Raw genomic sequence first — 24,758 nt, 5'->3', positions numbered from 1 at the left:
AGGGAAGTTTGTGTAGATATACATGTTATCCTATATACACTGAAGCTTTATAAGTACTAGTAAAAAGGGGGAGCTTCTACCTAGTCTTTAAATTATATAAAATAAAGGAATTTTTAATGATACTTAAACGTGCCTGGAATGATTTTTTGGGGGATGAAATGAAACATTCTCTCGATGGAACCCCAAATTTAGAAATTAAGTTCATTGAGGTAATTATGAACGTTATAACCTATAAAAAAACTATTTTTAAAGTGTATAATTCTAGGAATGAAGATTTACCATCGTATTATCGTTAATAATCTTAGATTAGGTTTTAAAATTTGCAGTCCTTATTCTATATAAAGTCAGGGAAAGAATTTATTTATGGTATATATACACATGAATGAATAAAATTAGCCGAATTGTGGGTTACTTATAGATGAAAATGGCAACATCTTTCTTTTTTAAAGAATTAATATTTTTTTACTTGAAAAGTGCGATTGAAAATATTGATGCAATATTTTAAAAATGTAATTTATACATTTTTTTCGTAATTTGTTTAATATTAGAGACATATTTTCTTTTCAAAAAATGTGAATTTCCATTTAATTGGGATTTTACGTGAAATAATTTCATAAAGGCGATCCAATTTTTTTTTTCATGCGTACATCTCTATAAATACGCCAAATTTAAATTTAATAAAATAATTCATTTAATCTAAGGTTCTTCTCAACCTTTTGCACTAGGAGAATTTTGCAATTTTATCAATAAATTCGAAAAGTACCTACAGACTATACACTGCTTGATATTATCTTTTAGTCGTTGGAATTTATATACTGTTATTTTTAGCGCAGGTTACTAAATTTTTTGATTATTCACATGTTCGTATTTACCTGATTAAAAACTTCACACACTTCAAAAATCAGATAATCATGTAATTTTTAATCAGGTGATATCTTTTCACTTCAGTTTAACAGTTCGTATTTAGTTAAATTGACAACAACAAAAAAAAACTTAGACAAAAAATGGTTAACTTGTAATAAAGGGTGTTCCAAAATTTACGCCATTAAATAGAAAATTCATTGTTTAGTCTTGGTAACCAAAAAGAAAGAAAACAGTAGATGACTAATAGTTTGGAATTAGTAAAAATGCAGCACAGCAATTAGGAGCTACGCGTTTTTATTATTGAAAAGTCCAATAAACAATCCAATTACTGCATGAGACATTTCCTGTTCCTGGTCGTATACTCTCATAATTCAGTGATCAGAATTGCCCCTTCCCCTCAAGATCATGATAAACACCACTGGATTTCTTCCTACGAAGACTAAAGTTGTGTGCCAACAAGTCCACACCAACTCTTACATTGAAGTCGGAGATTCAACGCAAGTTGATTGTCTTGTTTATTGATAGCAATTTTAATAAAACATTCCATTTATTAATAGAAATAAATTAAAATATTAAAGGAATTAGACTTATAAAAATGTTTTATACGTTTAAGCGGATATTTAAAATCATTGCAATTACATGCATATTTTTTTTAATTAAGGGATTAATATAATTAACAATATAATTGATGAATTAAAATGTTAGTGCATTATTCATATTGTTGTTGTTTCTTAAATAACAGAATTCATTGCACCACTATTCATTATTGGGAATTAGCCATTTTCCTATTTTTGCCATGGTTATTTACCTAATATACAACTTGTTATCAGAAATGGATTTATATGTGAAAATCTTACATCTATCACCCAGTATCCCATAGATATTTTTCAAAACGTAAAATATTGAAGAAAAAGGTTAACATTGGAGACTAGTTGTCTAGAAGCTTTTTGAAATATGTAATTTGTTTAGAAAGATAATCGAAAACTTTTGAAATTTTAATTTTTATTAGTTAGAAATGAAAAAATGTGTTGAGCTAAGCTGTAGATTTAGGAATCCATTTAGTTTTAATTCCATTTAGTTAAATATTAAGCTTTAACTTTCATCCGCAATAATAAATAGTCTCTTAGAAACATAAGAGATTTGATCTATTATATTTCAGCCTTCTTATTTAGGAATCCATTTAGTTTTAATTCTATTTAGTTGAATATTAAGCTGTAACTTTCATTCGCAACAATAGTCTTTTAGAAACATAAGAGATTTAATCGATTATATTTCAGCCTTCTTCCCCCACCCCCCAGCTGTAATCATGATTATTTCCTCTGGGAAGTTATGTTAGGAATTATCGCCAAGCCTTCATTTCTGCTGACGATTTTAATATTTAATAACATTCACTGTTATGCTTTAATAACTACAAAAGTTTGTAATAACATTTAAAAGTTTGTTTTCTTTAGAGATCTCAGGATTCATTCGTAGAACCTTTGAAAATCACATATCTGAGGTGCGTAAAATAAAAAATAAACTGCATTAGAAATTAGAATGAATAACTATTTAACGCCTGCTGGTGCTTTTCAACCTAGAATATACATTATTAGTTGCTATTTTTTTTTTTACTTCGTTTCTTTTAAAGGTTGTTTTAGATTGGTATCATTTTAGTGCAAAATAAAAAAGGAGAGAAATATTTACTTATCCCCTGTAAGACATTTAGAAAGTTGTAAAAGTTTATATTGAGTAAAATTAAACATACTTAAGTTTTTCTTCCATATCAATTGCCATTAGCTTTTTTTTTTTACTTAAAATTTTGTACTTTTCGTTATTAATACTTTCTTTTTATAAAGTTGTGACAGTTAAATTCGAAAGCTTTCAATTTTTTTAAAGAGAAATTAATGTTTTATGGCTTGCGCAGAAATATATGTATGTCCCAAATTTCATACAGTTATTGAATTATTTGTTTTTAGCTGTTTATATTCAGTGCTAAAAAAATAAGTAAATAAATAAATAAATAAAAAAATAAAAAGAAAAAGAACACCCTGAATAACTTTTGATTTGATAATCGGATTGTCTCGTTCTAAAGACTTAATCTTTATTGTTCGAGTGCCTAACCTTAAATCTGCTAATTAATTAGAGCAGACGATTGTTTAAGTTACGAAATCAGGCACAAAGATGGTCGAATAGTTTCTCGAGAAATCAAATGTTTATACTTTTTAATTAAGGTTAGGCTCTCGAACATTTAAGATTGTCTTTAGAACGTGAAAATTCGATCATTAGATCAAAAGCTATTCAGGTTGTTCCGTTTTTTCCCCCTCGCCTTGTTTCAAATTTGGGATGATGATAGAAAAAAAAAATCATTCAACGTTTTGAGTTAGTAAAGGTATAACATAAGTCAGCGTATTGGCATAAATGTATGCAGATTAATTTTTATAATTTACGCCTTAATTATAATGAAAATTTATTTATCCATCCCCAAAAGTCTTCACAGCTATTCCATTCGAACCTCTAACGGGAAATTTAAAGGTAATAGATAATTTTACGACGTATTTCCGGTAGAAAATATTTTCCGTTAATATTCGTTTTGAACTGATTAAAAGTCATGCTTATGATTAATTATATTTTAAAATGTTTCCAGAGCACGAAAATTTAAGGAAAAAGTCTTACATTGAAACACTAAAAAACTAAAACGATAAATGAATCGCATCGGCGAAGTTGAGGTGAAAATGTTTGTTGATTGACTCAACTATTTTGTCTACAGCAGACGATACCGGTTTCCTTATTATCTCAACTCAACGGCAACATTTACATTTTCTTCTTTTCTATTTTTTGTTTGTTTCTTTTTTTATTTATGCAGAGTTAATACGAAGCATCCAAGTCACGTTTGTATTGCTTTTAATACTCCCCCTACTTACCTGAGCGCATGCGCTGTGGTCACTTGCCTCTGGCCATCCTGCTCTAGTTCTTCCTCTTTAAAAACTTCATCTTCTCACGGGAAAAAAGAAAAGCATTTAGAGATGATCAAAAGAATTTATGGATTGTCATTTTTTAAATGCTCTCGCTTCATTTTTCGATTTCCTTTTCTCATTATGAGAAAACATCGTAAATTTTGAGTTATTTTTTATTGTGTGCGCTCTCCTGGAAAATATTGAATTGTCGTGCAATATGGATGTCATTTTGCGATTGACATTTTAGAAACGTATAGAATATTAGAACAATTGAACTTTTTTATTACTGGGTATCTGAATGCTTTTAATCTTTCAATAACAATTATCGATGTAACAATGCAATATTTTTATTCTATAATTTGTTTTTGTAATAGGAAACTGAAGCTCACAAAAGGAGTAATTTTTGCGAAGTCAGAGGTAACAGTACTATATCATGAATTAGGAAGCAGTTAATGCTATAACTACAAAATAAATGAGTAATAAAAAAGAAAGGAAGAACTCCGTGTATTATGAACTTTTCTAAGTGATTTTAAATACTTGTATTATGGAAAGGGCAAATAACAACAAAAAAGTTAAAACTACTATTCCTAGTAAATAATTAAAACGGAATGGCGTTTTTACTAATCACTGTAACTATTATTCATTGCTAAGTTGATTAAATTTAATTATCTTATAGGGGAGCAGAATCCACGGTCCTTAAATGGTTATGTATGGGTCTTAGATTTCGAACCAAAAAATATTAGTATAAAAACTACATAATTAACTTAAGAAATTCTATAACTGTTTTTTTGTGCTAATTTCAATAAATTTTAAAATTAAAACATTGAAATAATTTCGGAATATTGAAGCACAGAAATATTATTTTTAAAATAATGCAATGAACTTCGGAAAAAATTAAAACATTGAAATTTATCCAAGAAATAATTCAAGATTTAAATCTTTTTATTTTTCGATTTATTTTTGAAAAGAATTTTTTAAGTCAAAACAAACGTAGTTCAAAGATTTATTAAAAGATTAAAAATAAAAAGTGATATTAAATTTATATGCAGGATAAATAAAATTAATAACAAAAATTTTCCTCTGAAAAATTTGAAAATATCTAACTTAATTTATTAATAAAGAAGAAAAAGGCTGTAAAATTTAAAATTTTTTAGGGGCCACCCAAATATAAGGAGACATTTTATAGTTTCCGTTTCCCCTTGACAGCAAAAATAAGCAAATTACAAACCTCTTCCTATCCTACTGAAAAATACACCCGTCCTTTTTTTTCCGTTTTAACTGTATCTTAATTTTATGAATTTTAAGATTAAATTCAAGGATAAGGAATTCAATGAATAAATTCATAAAAATGACAATAAAGTTGTCACTTCTTTTCTGTGCTAACGCTCACACTTCATATTTGTTAAATCATATTTCTCATCATCGAGAACAAAATGTGAGGCCACATCCTTTTTTATTCTATTGAAAAAGAGCCGCTTCCTGTAACGCGCAACGTCCGCATTAAATAAAATCACTACGTCCACGCGGAGAAAGTCAGTCACACAATACGCCAAATCATGCGCTCAGCTCAATTCAATTCAATCAGGAAATATTGCAATGACATTTTGCTGTCGTCATTCTTTTTATTAACGTATTCGTTATATGCTCTAACATACCGCATGAGTATCATTATTTATTTATTTTTTTGCAAATAATGAGTTGCTATAAGTTTGATTAGGGCATTGTTCCTTTTTTAGATGAAGAGTGATTAATTTAAATTTATGTGTTGCAGTTAAAAATACACTCCACTGTCAACATCTATATTAAATGATTGACGATATTTTGTGAAAGTCGTCTGCGGTTTGCAATTGTTCTTTTCATTTTAATTGTATGAGTAACTGTATTTATAAAAGATAACCATAATATAGTGTGATTCAATTTGTAAACATTTTGGAACATAATAATAAGATGGAACATATGTTGTGATAATAATAAAACCAATAATTATGATTGATTTTAATGTATCATTCTTAATAATCTAGCTATATTTATGTTATTATGTTTTTTATGCAGTGTCTTAAAACCCCTTTACCCCTACTAATACCAAAATATCATAGGATCATTTTTCCATGATTCTCTGTACGGCATGTAATTTACCTTTTATGAGATGACAGTTATACCTTTCTGTATAATAATTGCAATTTAACGCATTAGTTTGATAATTTTAGAAAAAGTTAAGTTCGAATGGTAAAGTTAAGTACGAATTTTTCACAAAATTTTGTATTGTTTAAATGACTTTTAGCAAAATAGTTAACCGTTAAAACAGACTCTTTATAAAATATTTTATTTTAAAAACGGACCCATTGCAAAATATTTTATTGCGAAAACGGACCCTTCCTAAGATATATTATTAAGAAAACATGCACTTCAGTATATTTATCGTTAGAAAACGGACTCTTTTGAAAAAAGGAAGTCCACGAAGTCTTTAACTTGTAATTTTAAAACTACAAATTATTAAAAAATATATTTGTGTTTTTTTTCCCCTCACAAAAATAACACTGTATTTTCACATTCTCAGAAACAGCCCTTAGGGAAAAGAGAATTACAGTCTACATTAATTATAGATTCTCAAAATTATGAGTAGATTTTTCACAAAAATAGGACGCTTTAGATTCAAAAATAGATTCAAGGGTTTGTGTCAACAAATCACAACTAACTAAGCCAGGGCGTGACATTTTATTTCTGAAGGTACTAGACAAACTGAAATTTTTGCTCTTCACTATTTTCCTGAAAAATCTGATTTTTAAAAAAAAATTTAAACCGACGTAGTTTAAAGAACTTTTTGATGAATGCAGAAACACAAAACTAGAAAAGCACAAAATATTATTAAACACAAGAGCAAATTTGGGAAACTCGCTGAACACTCTTTACCATTAAACTTCTCTACCAAATGAATATAAATTTATAGTAAAGCGAACATTAAACTAAAAACTTTTTAAAATATCAAAATGAAAAAAAATGTATTGAGAATAACTTAGCATTGCGCAATGGGGAAGCTCTCTTCTAATAATTTTTTTGCATTGTGATTTTTTTTTTTTTTTTATCAATTGAAACTTAACTTTCTTACTCAAGGTTTTTCTGTGCTTCAAATTAGTTATGGAGGTGAAGCAGAATTTGTGATGGAAAATACCTCTCAAGGTATAGCGTCTTCTTAATATATTTTATGACATAGGCTTCAGTCTTCTTGCTCCGCATGTTAGATTTATTTCTTGTCTTTAACTCTGAAGCTCTTAGTTCTTGTTAATATTTATTCTCTGCAAATTTCGGGGAGTAGTTATATTTGAAACACAATATTTGACAAAACAAGGTTTATTCGCATGTCCTAAATATTTGCTCGCCAATCTGGCGAGTGGAATTTCAGCACCTTTAACTTGAAAAATTATTGTCAGCGTTCGTCGGTCAAACAAAAATGGAGATAATAATGGAGATAATTGGTAATGTTGAGTGTCTAAAAATACCCAAACATTGACTCTTAATTCGAAAGAAATTGATGTTTTTCAAAAGAACCAGCTTAAAGAGCCGAGAATTTAGTTACTAATCGTATTTGGTATTCAGCTATCAATGTCAAATATAGATTTAGCTGAATATTTCCCTTTTTCTTTCTTATGTTTAATGGATAGTTCATTTATTGAAATTAAAACAACAACTTCGAAATTTTTGAAGTTTCTTGTATTGCATAATTCTATGAAATAAATTATGTTATAATACTATTATAAACTCAGTTGACTTATACAATATGTATCTGTAAATAAAGTTAAAACATCGCTGAAAATACAGCGATGTGTCAAATATACAGATATACGATCGTTTCGCTTCCAAAATGAGGCACCTTTAGTATCGAAATAGAGGAAAACATCGGTATTATAAAGGCTTTTCTATTTTATTCCGTGTTTCAACTCTAAAGATAGTACTTCATTACAGTATTGAAACGGTCATATGTCTGTTACAAGTACAATTAACAATAGATTTAGCACTTTCGCATAATATTCTGTAGAACCGAAATTATTTTGTTGTAACTGAGTCTGCGCTGCGTATGGTCTGAAACTGCTAAATCTCTCCATTACTATCCCGCAGTGGACTGATCGTAAAGACATGGTTCCCAGTGGAGCACCCAAGTGATGCTCACTAGCTGCGGTCACTAAGAGGGTGGGTGATCATTCCTCGGTCGATTGATCAGTCTTCGCTAAACTGTTCTATCGTAAAGTGCTGGACTTCACGTGCAGGTCGTCGGGACACCAAAGCGGGAGAGCCATCCTCTTTTTAAAGTATTTTTAATCCTGTTTTAATTTAATTAAATCTATAATTTATTTTTATCGCAGCTTATAAAAAGCGAATTTTAAATACTTTTATTCTTTTCTTAACGATCAGGGTCACGGTTTACTTTATAATTTATTAAATCATTAATTCAGTGTCGCGACTAATTAAATATCAAAATTTATTTTTAACTTTGGTTTTCTTTAAGCTACTTTATTTCTCCAATCACAAAAATCTTTCGATTACAGTGTTATATTAAATTTCAGTGGTCTTTTTGGTGATCAAGCTATAGCCAGATTAACTAATTTTAATAAAATTTCAAAATATGTATTGCTTGTAATGGCATCACAACTATGTACAGGGTGCGTAGCCAAATCTTTGAATTGAAAAATAAGCACTTTTTAAAAACTTTTCAAGCACTTTACAAAAATTTTCAAGCACTCAAAAAATTCATATTCAATCAATGATATTATTGAAAAACAAAAACTTTTTATAAAGAGTTTTAGCGATAAAAAAAAAAATCCAAAAAGAAACGGACGTAAATCAAAACAATCAGTACTTTCCCACATCACCGAGTGAATTCAAATTGACCCTGAACTCAGAACAAAAGTACCCTTACCCCCTACGTCAAAAAGTGTTAGAAGTAAAATAAAATAAACAAGAATAAAATTAAATTAAATTAAAAAGAAAAACATTTCATAAGGATCTGATATTCTCTATCCGAATTGGAGCACTCTGGTTTCGGTTTTAAGTGTGCACGCATGCGCAAGTCATAACGTGGGTACGACATGAAGTTTGCGTGAATGAATACGTAGCAAACACCCCATTTTTCGTGAAATGCATGGGATCCACCAGATATCACTGAAGAAAAAAAAATTTTGTGGAAAAAAAGCACTTTTTAAAAACACCGGCTGAAAAAAGCACCTTTAAAAGCTTTTAAAAACGAAATCCCCAAAAAAGCACCTTTAAGTACTTTTTACAAACGCTACGCACCCTGTATGTACTAACATTAACGAAAAAATAAGGAATTATTAGGAAAAATAGATTACCTGTTTTTAGGAATTAGGAGTTTAACTAAGTTTTTTTAAAATTGCTTTTTAATAGTTTTTTGCTCTATTAACTATTAAAAATAGCTATAAATTAACTATAACGCTCTCATCCATTGCAATTATTCTGAAAATTTCAACTTCCTACTCCAGTAGTTTAATATGTTAAAAAAGATCAATAATTTTGTATGTTTAATAAAAAAAATATTCCGTTTTGAAATTTAAGTAATCGAGAAATTGCTTTAAAAAAATAAGCCTTTTAACTTCCAAGAAATGTCAGTTCTTGCTAATCTCAATTTTTTTTTTTTTTTTTTTTTACTTCTTCTCCAGTTTCTTAGCCCTTCCCATTTACTGAAGTCCACTTTTATTTTTAAGTGGACATTCTTTCCACTTGAAAATGATTTAAAGCTCTCCTTCTTTCTTCCTTCCTCTCTTTTGACATAATTTTACAGGTGACTTGTATGAATTAAAAAAATTTTGAACAATTTAATTTTTTATAACTGAAAAGTCTAACAACATTACAAGTCGTCGTCATCCTCTCCCCCCCCCCTCTTTTTTTTAAATCCCCAAATCATTTAAAGTGGATATGCTGTCCTATCGTACATCTTCTATTGCGTGATAAAAAATGGGAATATCAGCTATCACCGTATGGAATGCTGCAAATCGGTACTGATAAACCTTTTTTTTTATTTTATTAGTATTTTATGTTTTCACTGATATTTTTTAATGCAAGGATTTGATTTTGTTAGTGTTGCAATAATCTCATTGGACAAGCAAGTCTCGCATGGCAAGCTAGCATAAATTCAGTAATTCTAGGATAAATTTGGATTCTCTAACGAACCCTTCACAAAATTATTTATCAATGAAACTTCGCAAAACACTTTACTTCAAAAACGGTCTCTCTGCAAAACTTTTGGAAAAACGGAATCAGATAATTTAAAATTGAACTAACGTTGAATCTCTGCATGAAATTGTGCGGTTAATTTCCTTCATATGCACTATTCTGAATATACATCGAATAGCATGGGGGATTTTTTTTTTTTTTTTCATGCAGGAAGGCTTGCAGCTAAAAGTTCGGAAAAGCCGAAACTAACGCTCAGGCGGGGACCTTTTAATTCCTAGAATCACATGGTTTTTGTATGTTTTTCCGATCACAAAAACAGGACCGTAAAATGAGTAGATTTTTCACATTTGCAAAAAACAGACGTTTCAATACAAGTTAAACATACCAATGTATGATTTTTGTTATTTTCTCAAAATAATGAATAAATTTTTAGCAAAAACGGTTCATTTTTGTGACAACTCTCAAACACGCATTTCGAACTGCCTTTGAGCTGTGCTACCTATTTTTTTAATCAGCATTTTTAAATATTAATTTTCAAACGCGCATGCCTAGTTGCAACCATTTTCTTAAACACGACTTTTTAAATCCATTTTAAGTAACGTTTCTTTTCATAAACGTGCAGCTTGAACTATGTTCAAAAATTAAAAGTTTGCCGATGAACCTGCAGGTTTCTAGCTTCTAAATTTACTGTTATAGTAACGAAAAATTTTAAGTGAATTGCGCTGTTATCAAATATTTGAAGCCGTTTTCGAGAGCCAGGAGAGGGAAACTATTGAATTGGGGGTCGATGGGCTGAGAGAATCGGGGGGGGGGCTTTGCAAAATCCATAATATATTTCTCATTTGCCATTTAAATCACACGATGAATTAATTACCCGAATAATCAAATGATAATTCTTTTAACACGGATGGTAACTCTTGTAATTGTAATATTCTAACTCTGGCTGGTTGCTAGGCAACCAGACGACTTTTTCTTGTTATTAATGTTTTGCTTATCGTCTGTGTATGTCAGTGGAAATAAAAGAATACAATTGCTGTAAAAGCTAACAGAAGTGATTCGTCTTGAGGTATCGATTTTAGCCAAGATTTGACAATAGAATTAAAAATAAACAGGCAAACACTTCCCATTAATACTTAATCCTCGCGCATGCGCTGTTAGAAGTAAGTTGGTTTTCACTTTAGTGTCCTGCAGTTAGCTACGCTTAATGGACTTACAGTTAATGTTTGAAATTACTCAAGTAATAGAATTTTATCTTTATTGTATTCTTATGTTAATTACTTATTTAAAATTTTCACAGTGTTCAAATGTCTTAAAATTAAAGTTTGTGACCTAAAACTGAAATAATATATAGCAGTACAGGTGAAGAAACCGACAGTTTAACACGCGATGGCGTGCAATGTGTATAGGGTCCCACAAATTTTTGTAAAGCATAAATATTCTGTATAGTATAATTTATATTTACTTTACTGCTTAATTTTAACTGACTCTCGCTACTGCACTAAATTTATCTTTCGCAGGAAATCGAGTTAAACGCGTCTGCCATAAAAAAAAATCATTTTTTTAAAAAAAATTTGATATATTTAAGTAAAGACGATTTCGATTTGTTTTATGCTCGATTTCCTTGAAATGACGAAAGGAAGTTCTTCATTAAACAATCATTTTTCAGTTACATAGAGGAGAGAAAGAAAGAAAAACAATTTCACCGATTTGTTTTTATGTTTTGCAGAATGCGATTGTTATTTATTTGAAAAAGATTTTGTTATGGCTTCTTCAAAATCATAAATGATTCGTTTAAATTTTTTGTTCTTCTTTTTCCTTACGTTGAGTTCTTCTGTAATTTTTGCTCATAAAAGTGTTAGTTTTTCTGTCGTCCGTTTTGTGGAAAGAATGGCTGTCGACGTTATTTCTTTTAAATTTTGATTTATTTACTTTTATCGAGATTAGGCAAATTTCGCATTTAATGTCAATAAAATCTTGAGTTATTAATGACAGCAAGGTTAAGTTATGTCCATGCTATTCACGAAAATGGCGCAAAACTTCACCATGAAAATCCCAATATTTTAAAAGTGAAAAGCATTTGTGACATAATTTGGTAATGCTTGAATAATTTCTCCATTAATCTCCACTGCAATGCTTAGGCAAAATTTTTTTTAAGACGTTAGGAATTAACCTTAATTAATTTCCTTTAGGTTTCTCTCTCTCTCTCCCCCTCTCTCTTTCTCGATTAAATGTGGATGTGTATCTTTAAAATATATTTCATTAAAAATAATTGGTTTTTGTCAGGTCAATTAGTTTGAGAAATTTGAACAAAATTTTCATCGTTAGTACGGACCCTTCAAAAATATTGTTAAAATAAACCCTTCATAAAATATTTTACCTCAGTTACAGTCCCTTTACAATTTTTTTTCTTTTGAAAACCAGAGTTGATAGCATGCATTATTCATGATTTTGAAATTAAAACTCATTAAAGGAAAGATATAGTTTTCGCATTTATTTATTTATTTTCGTTTAAGAAAGAAATTATTTCCGTTTATTCACAAGATTATGAGTAGGTTTTCACAGTGTTTCACGAAAGCAGACCTTTCATTAAAATTAATATTGGTTTTTAAGCAGATATTTTTGTGTAAATATGAAAATGGCAAAAACTATGGCAACTAAAAATATTTAGTTCAATTACTCAAAACTATTATGAACTTACTGAAGTATAAAATATAATACTATATACATATATTGTATACTCTAATAATATAGATATATAAAACTTTATGCGTTAAATTATTTTTTAATTTATTCTTAAAAATACAATTAACTGTAGGATTTCAATTGATAAATTATTTCTTTTTACTTTTTCGTAACAAGTGCACGGGGATAATTTGGAGGATTTATAAGTGTTAAAACTATTTTCAGAATTATAGATTTTAGGCAAGATATCCTATGCGTTTTGTGCAAAACCAGTTTAGGATGGTCCAAACCCAATTTACAAAAATCAGAAATTAACATGAATATTTAATTTTTTTCCTCGCTAAAATGTAATCCATAGCTATTGTCGAATCTCTGATTTTGTCTATGAATTATGATCAGGCACGTTTGTGGAGTAAGAAATTAATTAGCGATAAAGATTAAAATTGCGATTTTTGAGAGATTGCGATTTTTTTTTTACCCTCGATACGTAGATGAGAGTCGCAATCTGGAAAATAAGCTCTCCATAATCAAGTTCAGTAAGCGAATAGTTGGAGTTCCATCACGCTGTTTTTACTTTCTTCGTAAATTTCGAAAAATCTCTGCAATTACGCGAATTAGAAAGCTTCTTGTACACGTTTATCTAAGATAAATGTATACACAAAAAAAATTATATATACCGTCAAACCTCGATATCTGGAACTTGAAGGGAGAGGAGAAAAAATTCGAGATATCGAAAATTCGAATTATCGAAAATCGCATGCTATCGATGGTAGAATAAAGAAAAATGCTCTTTACATACCTTATTTACTATTCCATATTTATTCTGAAAACACTTTTTACACTTTCATTTAAAAAAAGATTCAATTGTTGTTTCGTTTAGAGATGTGAGAAAGTTTGTCTATAACACTTTCTAAGTGGACTATAGCTTTAAATGTCTCCTCTGACATATTCGGCTGCCTCTCAGTAAATCTCCTTACAGTGTCCACTGCAGAAAGTGCTTGTTTGTTCGTAACATTGTGCGGTAAATCTTCGATTTTTTCATCCTCTTCTTCTGATAGTTCACAAGAAGCTTTCGTTTGAGCGATGATATCATTGTCATCCCACTGACCACACACTGTTAGTGCATCATCTACGTTTACAAAGTCATGAAATTCCATGTCATCAAGCTTCATGAGTCCGGTCAATCTGTTCCAATCGTTTTCGGTGAGAGTTAACGATATTGATTGTTTGACTACTTTTGTGATCTTTCATGAATCCAGACTTTTTAAAGCCAATCATTATCATAGAGGAAGACACATCATTCCATGCCTTGTCAGCCATTCTTAAAATTTTTTAATTTTTTTTTTGAATATTTTTTTAATTTTAGAAAAAAAATCTGCTCTATTTATGGAGAAAGAAAATTCAACTTATCGAGGGATTAGAAGAAAAAATTCGTGAAATCAAGTTTCTTTTAACATTGAGTGTATAGGAAATTTGAAGGGAATATTTTTTTCTTCGAGATATCGAAAAATTCGTGAAATCGAGGTTCGAGTTAGCGAGGTTCGACTGTATATGTATAACATTTATAAAAAAAACTTTTCTTTTTGAATTGTTAGATCCATTTTGTTCAAACATTGTCATCTAAAATTACATTAATTGATAAGATATAAGAGATTATATAGAAACAACTCAATTTTTTTCTTAAAAGCTTTTAATGTTTGGCAACCTTTGACACTCAATTTCTTTTTCAGTGGTCTCCTACAAGAAAGTTCTCAAGGAGTACACCCTATATACCTTCGTTGTACGCAAGGACATATCAAGTGGCATTACCCTAGAGGGGCTCTGAGGGCCCTGCTGAGGCCACCTCTCTCGGGCTTTCAGGGCTGCATACGAATTGCGGCCAACTCTACCGGAGCCAGACTCTATCTGGAAGGGGAGACTAGGCTGTTTCTCCTTTACAAGGCCGGTGACGGTAAGCCAGAAGGACTCCATAGGTGCTTTACGTCTAGAAGAGGTCAAGTTGCTCTGTATATCGAAGCAGACCCTCCTTTGGACATTCTGAGGAAAGATACCGTTGAGTTCAGCTACGACCTGGTACAACAAAATAATCTGTCAGACGACATGGAAGGTAAGGCTATATTTCTTACTTTCTTTATATACATATAAAATATAATTTGAAATAAATAAATACAAAAGTAATGAAAATCGAAGAAAAAGTATAAGATATAAGTGTAATATTCCAAGTTGTCGACATCGCCAAGATGCTAATGTCACAGCTACAAGAATATTCACGGACTGTTTGGTAATACCCTTCTGACGATGCTACCTTGCTTGTCAGTGCTCCCATTTTATTTACTTTTTTAATATATTTCCTCTTATATAGCTAGGTTGCTATTTCCAGTAGTGCTTTGTTATTTCGTGTTAATACTTTTCGGTCTCTTATGAGGTAATAAATTATTTTACTTCATCTTATAATATTTTCTTCAAATATATTTATAAATACATACGCAGTGAATTCTCACTTATACGCCGGCCGAAGGGGCCAACCTAAAAAGCGCGTAAATGAAAAGCCTATGTTAAAAGTGTTAAAACAAAATGTTAAAAGTTCTAAAACTCAACATAAATTGCAGTTAGATCATAAATAAAAATATTTTTAAAGATTAAATGTTACTATTTATGATGGTTTGACATTCATCTTCATACAACACATGCATTTGCATCTGAAATTTTTATATCTTCTGCAACTGATTTGACTGTTTCAAGTCCAATCAATTTTATCACATTTTATAAAAAGCGAATAGATATACTTTTCTTTTCAAAGAACCACAGTAAGGGCTAACTTTTTTTTACAATAACTCATTAATTCAGTGTCGCGATTAATCGAATATCATCAAAATCTTTTTTTTTTCTTTATTTCTCTAACCACAAAAATGATTCAGTTACTGGGTTGTATTTAATTCTAACGGTCTTTTTGGTGATTAAGTTGTAACCAGATTATTTAAAATTTACATATAAATACATAAATAATCGGTGCAACGTTAAACCATAATATCGGCATCTTGAACCTTTATACCGAGTAAATATGCTGCATCCTTAACATGGTGTCAATTTGAACCATGTTTGCAGAGAGTCGTATAATCAAAATTAAGAAACATGAATTATGATTCCACCTAGAAAAGATTACGAGTGTATTCATTCAATTTCAGCCGTACCTTTTTCAAAGAAATCATAGTTCATCTTCTCCATGAAGGTAAGTGTAGTCTGCTATTGCCTCTTGCAAGGCATGGAAATGGGGCTTACTGTGGCGTAATTTTAATCTGAAGGAAATAAATCAGTGCTATTTACGGGAAGGTCAAAAATTTCCCATCTAAAATCTTATTAATATTACGATTTAAATAACTTACTCAACAAATATTTTAGTATGGTTTAAATAAAGTTAAAAAGATTTAAAGTTAAAAAATATTGAAGGATATCTTTTAACTTTAAATCTGATATTGTCTTTGATCTTGAAATTTTGCTTTACATACAAAGTTTTTCAGATTTTTCAAATGAAGAGGAAAGTTTCCCTAAAAAAAGAAAAGTTTTTTTTTTTAATTAAAATTTACCGTTTGATTTATTAACTTTTAATGATAGAAAGATTTTTCATAACGTTAATCTTATTTCCTAACCCTTAGCGATGATGTGATGGATAGTGCGATTTTCGCACAGGTGCTATGACGATCAAATAGCGAGAGCGATTTTCCAATCCAGCGGCGTTTAACGACCTGTTCTCCTGTTTGACATTTTCTTAAATAAAAAAAATAAAAAATGATACCATACTCTTTTATAGTTCAGTTAATAAATTTTAAAAGAAATAAAAGCTTTCGTTATAATTGCGACCAACTTCAACCAAGAGAAAAATCTCCAAAAGAGCGTACGAGTCGTTAAAGGCGCTGGATTGTAGTAAATTAGCATAACGGGAGACACATAGCGCTATGTAAAATCTTCCTATTAATATACTAAATTTTATTGAAAAATTGAGACTTGGAGAATAGAAAAACTACACGTTTAAAAATTGTGGAGCATGTTAAACCTTAAAATCTTTTAAAATTTCTAAACATTAATACGGGCAGTTTTATGCTTACTACAGTTAAACCTTAAATTTGATTACACTATACTATGATTTAAATCTTCAAAATTAAATTTCTAAGCATTAATACGGGGCAATTATATACTTACTACAGTTAAACCTTAAATTTGATTACAGTATACTATGATTTAAATCTTTAAAATTAAATTTCTAAACATTAATACGGAGCAATTTTATACTTACTACAGTTAAACCCTAAATTTGATTACACTATACTATGATTTAATTTGAATCGAGTCACTGTTCAACTTAACCCCTTATGAAGATTGAAGCCTATTGATTGAATCGCTTGCAAATAGTTCCCGCTTGTTCGTAATCTAATTTTCTTAAATGTTTTTTTAATAAGTAGCTATAAAAAAGATGCAGCTGCAAAATTGCATTAAATGAACTTCCACTGTTCGACTTTTTTCAACCTACGATCGGTAAAGATAAATTGAAATCCTGTTTTTCGAAAAAGGATTATGTTTTATTCCCCTGGAATATTTTGAATATTCTTAATCACTTTTAAGGTCAAGAATTAATTACAAGGAAGTGATCGATCTTATTCAAGAATGTGTGTCCCTTACTTGAAAACCAGACGGACGAGAGATAGATGGATAATATCCCCGTTGTCAATCTTTTGATTGGTCATCTGGATGAGCTACGCCAATTAAATGCTGAGTCCTGTATCCGCTATTTGGTTATCTTCTTAATGGTTTCAATTAAGTGTGTATGTGTGCTCAGTAGCTTGTCAAACTCCTGCTTTTGATTTATCAGTGTGAAGGAATTTCCTGCTTAAGCTTTTAAAACTCTTTTCATCTCTAGGATTTGAAACTGGAAAATTTACTAACGCGTCAATATTTAAAAAATTGTGAATCTTTAATATTCTAAGGATCTCTAATATTACGATATAAGAAAAACTTACCATTTGTGATTTCAGTTGGTGAAATAATAGTTTTCAATGTATTGTATTTTATGTAGTATAGTTTACAATGTATTGTATTGTATTATTTGAATAGTTTTTAATGTACGAATGAAATTCTCTTGATAATAATAGGTTTCTTCCAAGAAAAGAAGAAACATGTGAAATAAAATTTTTTAAAATAAGAAAAAAATCAAAATATAATTTTTTTTAAACAGTTGGGAATTTTAATCTTATTTTAGTAATAGTGTTAATTTTCAATCTATTTAATCCATCAAAAAATCATTCATCTACTTATTATTCCATAGTATAGTTCCGTTTAAATTTAAACATGGTTTCTTTAAGACCTCATTGAGGTAGCAGCAAGTTAGCACGTTATTATGGTTCAAGGTACTGATATTAACACTAAATCGATTGTTTTAAGAGTGTTAAAAACTTATGTTGAATAAAGTAAGCACATGGCCTTATAGCATCCTACATCATTCAATTGCTAGTTGTTTAAAATGATATAAATTCAATTTCCTTATACGAAATAACAAGAATGTTATTAGCAGAAGAAAAAAAAAACGTGCTTTCTTTTTAAATATGCCCATATTGCAAGATGACAACTTCTATTTTTGCACTTAAATAATTTATTTTCGAATAAAAAGAGTGATCTCTTATTTCAATTTAAAAAAAAAACTATGGAAAAAGATATGTGTTCTTTTATAAGTAAGCAATTTTTTAATTTAGAAGTAACTTTTTTTTCCTGAAATCGTTTTTATTATAAATTTATTATTTGAAGATTGTTAAATCGGTGATTGTTGTTGATTGAAGATTTGACTAAGATAGTTCGCGTAAGTAAAGGCAGATTCTGCAGGGCACCAACATTTATATTTCAATAAGGAATATGTAAAAATTTATCATATGTAAAAATTTATCTTTAAGTTGGCTTTTCGAAATTTATTTTGATATGTTTTGAATGTATAATTAGATATTTGAAGAAAAAAAAGTTATTTTGAAAATCAACAGCGAAGGAATTTTTTGCTAAACAATTTTGCACTTTTTTGTTTATAATATAATTTTTTAATAAATTATAATTTTCACTAATTTCATTTTTCTGCTTTTTGTCAAAGGTTCAGAAGACACCTGTAAAATATTAGTAATTCAATTGGAGTAAACACTTTCCATTGAGAAGTTTGGAAACTAACCCTAATTTTTTAACGTGAAACTGTTATTAAAAAATTCGACGTTTTGAATAATTATTCTAATTACATATATTCTAATTACATACATAAGTATAATAATTATTCCATTTTTGATTACTTATATGCTTTTACGTTAAGTTAAAGTCTCAAGTTCTGTAAATAAAATAAATATAAAACAAACTGAATGATTTGGCCAATGGTGCATGTAGGCCAATGGTGCATTTTGTTTCTTAAATAAATATTAATTTCCAAGCGAGAATCCTGCTTCGTATCTTAATAAATGTAATTTAGGCTTATTTCATCGTATCTTAATAAATGTAATTTAGGCTTCTTTCATCGTATAATAAATGTAATTTAGGCTTATTTCAATGAAAATAATAAGGCATTTTGTAACATTTCTATGCTTGTCCTAAAATGAGTTAATTAAATTATATTCACTAGAAAAGCACGGAAGGGGGGGGGGAAGAGTGATTCTGTTGTTTCTAGATGTCATGAACGAACATCTGTAAAATAAGTTATTCCCGATGTATATTCATAAAAAGAGATTAAATAATTTAACCTATTGCAATATAAGCGTTATTAATTCCAATCATTTTCCCCCTTTACATCAATAATTATTTCGAGATTCAATTTTCCAGTTTTTTACATAACAGCGATTAAAGATATTTTTTCAGCCTTCAAATGGAATTTAAAAAGTTTTTTTTTTTTCTTAAAGGCTAGATGGATTTTAAAAAGGGGGAAAAGCAGAACCTTAAGATGGTTTAGCGCAAAACTTGTTTTTAAAAGTTGTTAACTTGTCTTTTCGAAATTCCCCATTTGATTTGTAGTCTGAAATTAAACATTTATCTTTTGCTTTCTTTTTTATTTTTCTGACATCCTTTTAGCTGTTTCGAGTTTCCACTTTCATATGTAGGTCTTCAAAAAGTAAATTACCTGTTTACACGAGGCAATAGGCTTTCGCGGATCTTTACTTTTGATAATGCCTTCTTCTTCCCATTGTGTCTGTAAAGAATACGTTAGTACGCATTTGAGTTGCCACACTTGCTGATAAAAAATAATTTATACACCTCAAAAAGCTGTTTGCCTTATCTTTTTAAATGTATTGTATAAATCTGATTTTGTTACAGCTCTGGTTTTCCTATCTCAAACCTAAAAATATTTTTTTTTCATGTTAGTCTTTTTTTTTTAATATCCTGATGCTTAAACTAATGGCAGAAAATGTGATTTTTACTTGGGTATACGCAGTATACCCAAGTAAAAATACAGTAAAAAAAAAAATTTTTTTTAAAGAAAAAAAATTTATTAAATAAAATCAATTAAGTTTTCAGTTATTAATTATCACATAAGAATTGATAGTGTTATTTGTAGTATTTTTTGCATATTGTAGGATAATTTTTAGTGCACTTCTACACCTTTCTGTTCTGAAAAAAAAATCTACAAGACCAGAGACGCAAAACCCATGTTTCGCGGGCCAAAAACGGCCCAAAAGTCTTTTAACTTGCCCCTCCCTAGAACTGTCTAAAATATTAAGAAATATAAAAGAACAAAGTAAGAAATAATTTTTAAGCCACGGTCTTTAACCGAAATTAACTGGTGTAGTTTAGAGCCTTTCTCAAAATAGGAAGGTTCTATTTATGTAATATGGGTACCTAGTTCGCAGTGAAATTTAATTACTTGAAAAATTGTACTAAGATACTTAAAAAAATTTAAAATTTCAAAATTCTGGAAAGTTATCACATTGATCTGATGCTGTATTTACAGTAACACATTTTTTTCTTCTGAATAATAGTTAACTTATAAGTCAAATGCTAATTTAGATTACCTCTTTCTGTTTTGTACCCATAAATTTACCATAATTTGCCTTGTAATTTAATAATATATTAGTTTAAATTTATTTACATTAATTATTTTTATTATCTGTAGTAGAGCAAAAGATTTATAGCTAATTATTACTTTCAAACATCTAAATATTTTATAATTTTTGTGTGAAAAATGGTTGCACATTCCTGCACTAGACGAAAAATAAGATATTTACATGCCATAAAACTAATTATATGATAATTTGAATTTGTAAAATAAGTTATTCCCNCGTAATTAAAAACTCCGATAATGAAGATAAATCCAATTATATTTTTTACAGAGACAATCGCTTTGTAAAGGCATATAAACAGAAAAAAAATTAAATGTTTTTTAAAGGATAAAATTGTACCATATGTTTTCCAATATGTTAAATGATGGTTCTCAGGGGGTTAAAAAAAAGGAATTAAAACTGTTAAATTCTTAATTGTTCTTCAATAATTTATATTGCATCAAAATATAGTTCTTAAAATTAGGGTTTGGTTAGAAAGTCAAGACTTTTAGTTAGTGCTTTTTAAGGACAAGGCTGCATCTCCGAATTATTATAAAACCAGTGAACAAAACTGTTTCACACTTCTTTTACTTTCAATCTCAGGGGAAAATCAAAGGTAAAAACATGTTAAAAAATGTATTTGGTAATTAATGTTTTTCTAAAAAAATATGTATTAAAAATCACTTATTACTTAGTGTCATTCTGCAGTCCTACGAGAAAAAGAAAAAAACACAGTAATCCCCCCGCTATCTCTCTGAGTTCGATATTCATCTTATTATGAATCAATATATAACGAATCAACGACACACAAAACCTAAGTCAAAACGATTGAAAATCTCACGAAAATGGATTTAGAATTTGAAGAAGATAGGTATAAATGTTACAAATCTAAATCTCTTACTACTTTACCGTGTGGGGAGTAAAAATATGCCTCTTAATTTTAGGGTTAAAATCGAAATGTTGCCGCTATAATATGTCAAATGCTGAGAAAGCAGAGAATTTGATAATCAGGCTGCAAAAATGTCATTGTTTCACTAAAATAGTCCTTAGTTACACCTAGTGACACGCAATTAAAGTGAACCCTAAAAATCGATTGTTTCACCCTGAGATCTGCTTATAAGTTAAATATTTGGGTACGTTGGGTTCGTTTTGGTACGAAATATGTAAACAACTTTTCACTAATAATAATCGCTTTTCATTAATAATACTCCCACAAGCGCATTGAAAAACTCTTCTTTTCTGATTTTCAGGAGTTAATTGATTCTTTTGGACATTGTTTTGTTCAATTATTTTGAGTAGCATTACCTGCTCTTAAACAATACCAATTCGAGACCGCATGTATGAGGGGGAAAAATTATGTTTGCAAGTGAAATAGTTGGTTAATAATTCATTACGTGCAAAAACTGTGGTGCTTAAAGTATTTTTCCTTTTTAAATTTTACTCAAAATTTTTGAAAGGAGAGAAATGATCCTACCAAATAATTTTTGGAATCTAAGCAAAATTTTCACTTGTCACAAATTTATGACCGTCTAAAATTATTATATTCCACTCGCAAAATAAATTTCAACTAGTGGTTCACCGTAGAGTTCATCCCCACATTCTGAAACTTGGTATAACGTAACTTTCTGCAGCCACAGTTTTAAAAAAAATGGCTAAAAATGCAATTTCTTACTAGAAATACGTACCTTAGAAGAAATTAAGCTTATGCGATAAAGGAATTATGAGAAAAAAGTTCATTTAATTAAACTTAATTGTTATTTTACGTTATTTTTATTTGATTATTACAAGTTTGATTATTATGAAGTTTATTTTTATAGCATTTATGGGAAAAAATTATTGGATATTTTTATAGTGTAAGCAAAAGCCACCTGACTCAAATATTGGCCATAAAATTGTTTAAAAATGTTACTTGAAATCAAAGTTGGTACCTTTTCTCATAATTTTTAATTGTAATTAAAAATGATGATCAACGGGTGAAAAATCAATTTTTCTACTTATACAATCGTTTTGTAAAAGCATACAAACAGAAAAAAATCATAATTTTTTTTTTTTTAATTGATTGAATCATATTCAAATGTTGTCCAATGTATAGGACGAACTCTCTGAAGGCTAGTTTGATAGGCATACGCACCTGTAATGTTTAGAGCCATGTCACTAACATTTTACGAATAAGTCTTAATTTTAATGTTATTCACACTGCAAATTACTGTGCTATATCCTTTACTCTTTCCAATTTTTTTTCTGCATTGTACATAACAAATAAGTAACATAAACAGTTGCTAGTTGATGTGTTAAAGATAAAGCGTCTTTCCAAATAAAGCTACATTGTTCTTTCTTTGATTCCTGATGCAACTTAAGCTACGTCACTAACATTTTACGAATAAGTCTTAATTTTATTATTATTCCCACTGCAAATTACTGTGCTACATGCTTTATTTTTTTCAATTATTTTTTTTTCCTGCGTTGTGCATAACAAATAAGTAACATAAAGAGTTGCTAGTTGATGTGTTAAAGATAAAGCGTCTTTCCAAATAAAGCTACAACGTTCTTTCTTCGATTCCTGATGCAACTTTTTAAGCTGGAATTATCAAGATTTTCCACAGTTTCACGGTCTCGGATTACCAAGTTGTCTTTGGGTGAAAAAAGCTCTGTGAAATGAATTATGATAAAGAGAGTGAAAAAAATAAAACCATAATAGAAAAAGAGAGAGTCATCCTTTTCTTTTAAAACCCCCTCACTATATGAAGAAAAAAAACCTGTCGTTTTGCTTTCCCTGTCTTTAATAAAAATAAAAGGAACAAGAAAAAAAAGATTTTTGGAAGGTTCCGACCTTTTGCCAGGTTCCCATGCCCAGGTCGGTTACGTCACATGCGCACGCTCCTGATGCTTGGGGTCGGAGGTTACGCTATAAGCCCGTAAAGTACGCCCACTCTCCATATCTATGCTCGACTCGGGCCTCTAGGTTATGGTAGATTTTTATTTGGCGAGTTTATCGCCAAAATGTGCTCAAGTACTTTCAGATAATTATTTTTAACAAAGAATCTCAAATCTATCACTTCTGCGTCTTCTGAATGCCAATAATAAAGTTATACGCCTGTCTTTCTAATACCTACTGTTTAAATATTTAATAATTAGTAAAATATAGTTTTCGTTCTTCACTAGGACTCGGGTGATAATTTGATTTGAGAGATCCAAATGATCTATTTCATCACTTTACCACATGATGGTCAAAATGACCATCAAGACGAATAGATTAATTTTTTAATGACTCAACATTGTAAAATATGGACATGTGTTGAAAAATTAATAATTTCTGGCGAATTTGAGAAGTAAAAGCATCTTTATCTTTTTTTCTTCAGAAATCCGTAAATTTTTAAATTGTCAGAAAAATTAATATTTGGTGAATGTAAAGGTTTGAAAACATTTTTCTTTATCCAGAATTTCATAAATTTTCAAAATATCGAATTTTCTTTTTTTCAAACTTAAATTTATTACTTCGTTTACAAGAAATTTAGCAACTCAGCGGGTGAAAATTTTATACAATTTAATTACAAAATGAAAATCAACACAATTTTTCTTAAAACTTTGCTTTTCAAACTGCTCAAACCATAAAGGGGCAGTTCAAAAAGTACGTACATCCTGAAGGGGGGAGAGGGGATTTGCTATTTTGTACGGTTTTGTACGATGGGGAGGGGGGAGTATTATTCAAAGTACGTACATTATAAGCAAAATTTAAATTTGACTTTTTCCTACACATGTATTATACATATGTTTGTTCTTGTATTTTTTTTTCACACGGCGACCACTTGTTAGAATGAGTAAATCAGTTCTCAAAAAGTTGGGTGTTATTGTTTAAATAATTTAAATGAATAAATCATTTTAAATTAATATTTAATTTTATTTAAAACATAACTATTTTAATTTTTCTGTGAAAGGGGGGCAGACTAATAAAATGCACGTACTATAAGAGGGGGGGGGGGAAGTAAGACCTTATGTACGGTAATGTACGAAGGGGGGAGGGGGTTAAAATTTCTCCATTTTTGTGTACGTA

At 29.5% G+C, this 24,758-nt stretch overlaps 1 protein-coding gene across 1 annotated transcript in view; it reads left to right on the top strand.

Moving 5' to 3' along the window:
* The window catches only part of LOC107454978 (meteorin-like protein), a 49,509-nt gene that overhangs the window by 5,351 nt on the left and 19,400 nt on the right, over window positions 1-24,758 (top strand). The window contains exon 2 of the mRNA XM_043052363.2: window positions 14,393-14,769. Coding sequence (XP_042908297.1) covers window positions 14,393-14,769 — 377 coding nt within the window. The remainder of the gene's footprint in view (window positions 1-14,392; window positions 14,770-24,758) is intronic.

The sequence above is a fragment of the Parasteatoda tepidariorum genome, chromosome 5 (genome assembly GCF_043381705.1).
Source record: "Parasteatoda tepidariorum isolate YZ-2023 chromosome 5, CAS_Ptep_4.0, whole genome shotgun sequence".
NCBI classification, from domain to species: domain Eukaryota; kingdom Metazoa; phylum Arthropoda; class Arachnida; order Araneae; family Theridiidae; genus Parasteatoda; species Parasteatoda tepidariorum.
Note: the sequence above shows the minus strand (reverse complement) of the source record. Positions and strands in the feature narration are given on the sequence as shown.